This window comes from Mastomys coucha, unplaced genomic scaffold, assembly GCF_008632895.1.
Source record: "Mastomys coucha isolate ucsf_1 unplaced genomic scaffold, UCSF_Mcou_1 pScaffold3, whole genome shotgun sequence".
NCBI lineage: Eukaryota > Metazoa > Chordata > Mammalia > Rodentia > Muridae > Mastomys > Mastomys coucha.
The window spans coordinates 62,707,335-62,714,179 of NW_022196909.1; the positions used below are offsets into that span (position 1 = coordinate 62,707,335).

Genomic DNA, 6,845 nt, shown 5'->3' on the forward strand with positions numbered 1-6,845 from the left:
ATGAGGGTGAGGGGTGGAGGGGTGGGGGTGAGGGTGTGAGGGGAGGGTTTGCTCAGCCAGGTCTCAGGGAGTGATGACTCTGTCTGTCCCTTCCCCGGGATACTCCTGTCCTGTGTTGCTCTTCACCTCTGTCTGGGCCCAGGGAGGTAGTTGCTCCCTTTCTCCTGGGTGTGGCCAATAGGAAAAGCTAATGGGAGAATAAGGGTGGAGCAGCCTGGAGATGTTGCATTCTGGAGTCTGCAGCTCCCTCAGGGCCTCTGCTCTTCTCTGCTCTTGCAGGTTGCAATCTTTGCTAGACTCAAGACATGGCTTCTTTCTTACCTTTCCAGGCAGAACTGACACTCAGCGCTGCTGGACTGACTCTGCAGTGTCTATGCCCACGGCTCCTCCTCTGGGCTCCAGAAATGGCCTTTCTCTAAGTCCTCATTACAACCTAATACTTGAACAAACTGTGGGGGAAGCTGCTTTCCTCCTGGCACCCTGACCTGACACGGTACTTTTGCTAAGGTCCTGAGAAAAGGCAGGGGCAAAAGCAGACCCAAGGACAGGAGAGAGCCTGCAAGGCAGAAGCAGACAGCAAAGGCAGGTTTAGAAGACAGAGAGAAAGGCGGGATGGAAAAGACAGACAGCAGGAAGCAGACAGGGGGACAGGAACTACAAATGGACAAAGAGGAAAAGCTAGGTATTGGTGTTGGGCATGGGAATGCATGCCTTTAATCCCAGCTTGAGAGGAAGAGGCAGGTGGATCTGTGAGTACAAGGCCATTCTGGTCTACATAATGAGGTTCTGGCCAGACAAGATCACACAGTGAGACCCTAAGGGTGGGGGGTAGGGAAGTCAGGCATGGAGGAAGGGACATGTAGACAAGAATGGCAGAGTCAGAGGAAGGGCTGGCACCAAGGAGCACAGAGACAGAGGTGGAAGGTGGTATACAGTCAGGGAGGAGCCAGAAGGGCCACCAACATAGAGAGAGGGAAAAATTCTAGTTACTTCAAAGATTTCAGCTGTGGGCCAGGGGGGTGGCTCAATGGATATGGGACGTGTGCAAGCAAGAGCACCTGAGTTCAGATCTTCAGAATCTACTAAAAAAAAAAAAAAATCTGGATGTGGCAAGGCAGGGTTTTTGAGACCATGCCAAAAAGAAAGAAAAGAAAACCTTTACTGCTAGAGATGGAGACAGGAGGATTCTGGGAGCTTGCTGAGCCAGCTACTTCAGCCGAATCAATGAGCCCCAGGTTCAGCAAAATGTAAGTTGGGTGAGTGGTGGGGGAGGGGATGCTCATCAGTTAGCACTGGCTACTCTTCCAGAGGACCTGAATTCAATTCCCAGCACCCACATGGTGGCTCACAACAATCTGTGACTCTAGTTCTAAGGGATCCATCCCAGTGGTCTCATCTGGCTTCCTCAGGTACTAGGCATGCATGTGGTACACAGACTTACACCCAGACAAGCGCCCTTACACATAAAATGAAATGAAATGAAATAAAAAATAAGATGGGCCAGTGAGAAGGCTGAGCAGGTGCAAGTGTTTGCCTCACAGACCGGGGGACCCGAATCCCCTGGCCACGCTTATACTGGGCATGAGTCGGCTCCATCTGAGTTGGGCTCAGCCAAGCCCACCTCTGAATGCTGGGAACTACAAAGCACAGGCATTTTTTTTTTTTTTTTGTTGCCTCTCAGAGCTTAGCTTCTTCCTTTGTCAACTCTGGGTGGATTTATGCCACAAAAAACTGCTCATAGTGGCAGGGATGTATGATCTGAAATGGTGAGGCAGAGACAGACGGATCCCTGGGGCTTGCCGGCCAGCCAGTCTAAACACATCAGCAAATTCTAGGTCAGTAGGAGACCCTGTCTTAAATCAAATTAAATTAAATTATTATTATTATTATTTTCTTTGAGACAAAGTTTCTCCGTGTAGCTCTGGCTATTTATCCTGAAACTTGCATTGTAGGGCAGGCTGACCTCGAATTCAGAAAATCTGCCTGCCTCTGCCTCCCGAGTGCTGGGATGAAAGGCGTGCGCTACCACTGCCCAGCATGAGACCCTGTCTTTTAAAAAAGAAGGAAGATGGATAGATAGGTAGCATCTAAAAAATGATAGTTGGAGCTGTCCTCTGGTCTCTACTCGTACATGCATACATGCGTACATGTAACTGTATATGTTAATGAGCCTGTATACACACACACACACACACACACACACCACACACACACACACCTCTGACTGTAGTTGTAACAAGCACACATAACACTCACATCTAGGCTTCTAAGAAAAGGGAGCAGGGAACCTTGGAGAGACAGCTGATTCTAGACCAGGGTAGGACACTTGTAAGTCAGCAGTGAGTTCTAAACACTGGCTTTTACTTTGTTTTGAGACAGGGTTTCCCTATGTAGCCCTGGCTGGCCTGGAACTTGTGGCCATCCTCCTTCCTCTAACTCCCAAGTGCCTGGGATTATAGGCGTGTGACACATGCCTAGCTTCCTAGTGCTTTGTAGTCCCAGGGTTTGTGAAATTGCTTAAGTGAACCAAGGCAAAAGAAGCTCTTCATCAAAACTCAGGTTGACAGGCGTATGCCCAAGGGACACGGGATCCAACAGCAGAAGCTCCCCGGGACTGGAACAGGAACAAGCTGAGCATCTGAATAAATGCCCCAGCGTTAAGTACTCCAAGTGTTACACAAGTATCCTCTGGTCCATACTGACATGAAGGTGAGATCTCCCATGCGGAAGCGATATAAATAAAAAGCTAAGACTATAGCCTAGAGCATACACTAGGCATTGTGACACATTCCATGTAGCCCAAGCACTCCAATGTGAGACAGGAGGATTAGAAGTTCAAGTCTTTCTGGTCTGTAGAGCAAGTCTGAGATGAGTCTGGGCAGCAGGAGACCCTGTTGGGCGTGGGTGAGGGAGGAACCTGAGTGATGCTTCCATCTTTTAGAAACGCTGTGAAGATACAAGAGCTAACAAAGTGCCTGGAACTGTGTTGGACTGTTGCTGGTGTAACAAAAATATTTATTTTGAAGGAAGATGAGGCAAAGGATTGCCCCAGGCACCTGGGGTATGGGAGGCCTCCTTGGCAGAGGGTGTGTGTTGTTCCTTAAGAGCAGAGCTCCTGGAGGGAGGGTTGATAATAATCGGAGGCCACATTGACATTGGGGTCTGCTGTCGCCCGCTCTTGGGGATAGTAGATCTCTTAGGGGAGACGTTAGGTGGATGTCTGGGAACTGCTTTGGGGGTCTTCAGTCTGGATGCTGGTGGAGTCTCCATTAGGGGCTGGTTTCTTAGCCAGCTAGGCTCTTCTCTAGAAGCCAATGAGGGCAAGGTTTTAGGGGTGGGGCAGGAAGTCATGGCGGGCAGGGGGTGGAGCCTCATCTTTGAGTTCAGTCTGCAGCTGCAGAGGCAGGGTCCGCGGAGTGGGGGCAGGGAGAAATCTTCCCACCACCGGGCTTGCTCTCCGGAGGGCCTGGGCCAAGCCATCAGGCCCCACACTGAGTTCTGCTTGGGTAGTCCGAGAAGGGCCTTGATCCTGAGCAAGAGAAGGGAAGGAAGGGTGGAGTCAGGGAGAGAGATTGAGGAGCAGTGGACCAATAAGATCATAGAGTGAGGCTCTCCACAGCCCGGAGGGCTGGGAGGAAGAAGGAAGGCGCTGTGTCTTAACACACCTGCTTTGTTCTTCTTTCTCTTGCTCTTGGTCTATAGTCTCCTCCGTTTCTTTTTCTTCCTCTTTCTGCTTTTCTTTGTCCCAAATATCTTCCACTGATGAAATCTTGGAGATAGGATTGAAGATAGAATTCACCCATCTTTCCTCTTAAAAAAAAAAGGGGTGGTAGGAACCTCACATCAAGAGAATCCAGGATTGACAGATTCAGGGTTAGGGAAGAGCCAAATCTCTTAGCCCCACCTTCCCTAGCTAACCCTCTCACCCCAGGTTTAGGCTTTAGGCCTACCACTGCTGTACTATTTGGATGCTGATCTTGCCACTTAGAATATATTGACAACCTCTGTTAATATTTTTTTTTTTTTTGAGGCATTGTCTTACTATGTAGCCCAGGCTGGCCTCGAACTCTCAATTCCCCTGGCTGGTACAGCCTTCCAAGTGCTGGATCACAGATATATGATGCTACACCTGGCTCTCAGTTCCTCTGCCTGACAAAAAGTCTACCTGTTAGGTGAAGCAAGCCCAAAGCCTGGACATCACCTTGACAGACACCTCGGCTTGGTCCTCTCAACCTTTCTCTCCTCTCTGATGGCTACCATTACCTATGTTTGTTCCTAGCATGTCAGAGACACTTATAGAGAGCCTTCCTGAGCCATAGTTGGGCTTTCTTCCTTTAATACACACACACACACACACACACACACACATTCCTAACCAGTACTTCTGTATAGATTTGGGTTTGAGATTATTTCTGCTCATGTCTGTCCATGAGACAGACCTCCAAAGTCACTTGCCCAGTGGCTGACAGGCCATGGGACATGCTCACGCCACTCCATCCTCTCGGGGGGGTAGAAGGGCAGGGAATGCGAGGAAGAACTGTTTTATCTTAGCTTAAAGGGAGGAGCCACACCTCCACACCTATTGTGACATCATCCTTGTGAGTCATATGTCCAAAGGAGCCATAGTGTCTTTACCAAATGCAGCTCCTTAGGTGTTCTGGGATGTTAACTCTCCTTCCATTTCCCTCGCTCCTCTGTGGAATGGATGATGTATCCCACAGAGCCCACAGTTCAGCCGGGGACCCCCTCTCCTCTGAAGAGTCAGGTGCTGCTGGGATTAAAGGTAACACTAGCAAGGCCTGACTTTTTGAGGCCAGATCTCCTTATGTAGTCCAAGTTAATCTGGTACTTATAATCTATTTGTCTCCACCTTCAAAGTTCAGTATGTGGGCAGCTACCATTGTGCCTGACATAGCGAGTGTTTCTAGACAGTGACGATAAACTTCGATGCACACTAAATTTAATAGGAAAACAAGAGAATCTGATGTGGGTGTTTTGTTTTTGTTTTTGCGATTGGCGGGTCTCTTGGTTAGCCCAGGCTGGTTTCAAACTCATTATCCTCCAGTCAACCTCCTGAGACTGACAGGCATTGAGAGCCTAAATTTCTACAGTAGTATAGTGGGGTCCTAAGCTTAGGCTGATTTCTGTGCCGGAAGCTGAAGAACTGGCACTCTCTGTCTGCCCTGCAGTTGGTGCTGAAATGCCTGTGACCTAGACCGCCAGTCTTCAGTTTCGGCTTTGCAGCTTTAAGGTGTGTGGCTGTCTTGGGAGTATGCAAAGGGGTGGGGGATGACCAACTATCCCTGTGTGGTTCTCTTGTTGTCTCTCTTCCTTGTTTTTGTTGGCTAGAGTAAGGAGATCAAGTTCAGCACCACAGCTATTCTGCCTATCTAGGGAATCTTCTAGGAGAAGGAAGGTCTAGGGTTTGATGACTTAGAAGGCTGAGGCACAGATCCAGGTTGAAGGAGGAAGTCCGCAAAGGCTGCGGGAAGAGCTAAGTGTGGGGAAGTGTGTGTGTGTGACCGCTTGGGATTTCCTTATTGGCATCCTGGGCAACTGGTTCCATCTCGTAGAGCCTCAGTATCTTCATCTGCAAAGTGGGAAGGAAGCAAGTTCCCATCTCTCCAGCTCGTGCAGAGTAGATGGCGCAAACGAAAAGTAGTGGCACACAGTAGGACCTCGTATTGCAAATAATACATATAACCAGCAACAAAGTGTAGTGCACTTTCTTTCGAGTTCCACCTCTCTACCATCTGCCTCTACTTATAAACAACCCCTCTCTCCCATGTGAGTAATTTTCCCCCTCAGTAGCTCCCTGCAGCTGACAGCAACCAACTCTGGGCGGAGTCCGGCAGAGGCTCCTGCCCATTAGTCAGGGTTTCCAAGGCCCTGCCTGGGGCTCCCCCCTCCTCCTTCTAAGCAAGGACAGGAAGTGGGGACTTTGCAGTCTTCCCCCGCAGTTATTCTGCCTGGCGTCAGTCAGTGTCTCCCGTGGAGGGTGAAACTGGCCACCTGCTTCTGCCTTCTACCGTTCAGCCCCTGCAGGGGTCCTGACGGCTGGGCAACTGGGCAGCCCGTGTGGGCCTGAGCGCTAGTATAAATTTACTAGACGTTGAAGAGGCTGTTCTCTGGGTCTCGGTGTGATAAAAGAGAAAAAGCGGCTGCCCCTTGCTGCCAAGTGTAATGACGATCTAAGTTCCATTCCAGCGTGGAAAGTTAAACCTGGCTCCTCGCAAGTTGTCCTTTGGCAACTGCTCCTCCCCCCATTAAACGTTAATTTTTAAAAACAACAACAACAATAACAATTCAACAACAATTTCATGATTTAATGATACATATTGTTCAGATAGAGGAAGAGGAGGAAGTGGAAATGGGAGTTTACCCAGTAGAGTCCAGGCGCTGGTCTTTAAGGGATATCGATTCCTGGAATTATGGTCTCCAGTTACCCAGGTAATCTCAGGATCGAGACCAGTTTGACCAACCTCCTTCTAACTTTTCTTCTCTAGTTGCAGCCGCCGCGGAGGATGGTGGCGGTGGTGTGTGTGTATGTGGTGGTGTAGTGGAGCCTTCCAAACATTTTAACCCTGTTTACAGAAAATGGGAATTTGCATGATGAAAATAACTCCGGCCGGACTGCGAATTTTTACTGCGTTTGGCACGGGGCTCGGAAAAAGCGGCTGCATAGCCAATTACTGGAATTTTAAAACACAAATAATATTTTATGGGATCAGTGGGCTGGCTCAGGGCCGCCGCACCCGGCTCAGCTCCTCCGCCTACAAACAAGCTCGGATTGTGCAGCGAGTCAGCTTGCCAGGCCTCGGACTGGCCCGGGAATGTGGGGTGGG

The 6,845-nt window shown here is 49.5% G+C and overlaps 1 protein-coding gene and 2 long non-coding RNA genes across 5 annotated transcripts in view; 1 reads left to right on the forward strand and 2 right to left on the reverse strand.

Annotated features, from left to right (window-relative positions):
• Positions 1–2,990: 2,990 nt before the first annotated feature.
• On the reverse strand, positions 2,991–4,553 carry LOC116075002. Of its 3 annotated transcripts, none has more exons than XM_031347940.1 (3): positions 4,440–4,553; positions 3,666–3,810; positions 2,991–3,529 (listed from the first exon to the last, which is right to left on the reverse strand). In XM_031347940.1, the coding sequence occupies exons 1-3, from the start codon at positions 4,495–4,497 to the stop codon at positions 3,016–3,018; spliced, it is 717 nt and encodes a 238-aa protein (XP_031203800.1). In that variant the 5' UTR covers positions 4,498–4,553; the 3' UTR covers positions 2,991–3,015. The 3 variants fall into 3 exon arrangements, with proteins under 3 accessions (XP_031203800.1, XP_031203801.1, XP_031203802.1); XM_031347941.1 differs by having other exon boundaries at positions 4,456–4,546; XM_031347942.1 differs by having other exon boundaries at positions 3,666–3,769; positions 4,440–4,513.
• Positions 4,554–4,653: 100 nt separating this feature from the next.
• Positions 4,654–6,845, forward strand: part of LOC116074682 — a 34,779-nt gene continuing 32,587 nt past the window's right edge. Inside the window, exon 1 of the long non-coding RNA XR_004112250.1 lies at positions 4,654–4,783. This is a non-coding gene — a long non-coding RNA (uncharacterized LOC116074682). The remainder of the gene's footprint in view (positions 4,784–6,845) is intronic.
• The window catches only part of LOC116074681, a 1,133-nt gene continuing 591 nt past the window's right edge, over positions 6,304–6,845 (reverse strand). The window contains exon 2 of the long non-coding RNA XR_004112249.1: positions 6,304–6,584. This is a non-coding gene — a long non-coding RNA (uncharacterized LOC116074681). The remainder of the gene's footprint in view (positions 6,585–6,845) is intronic.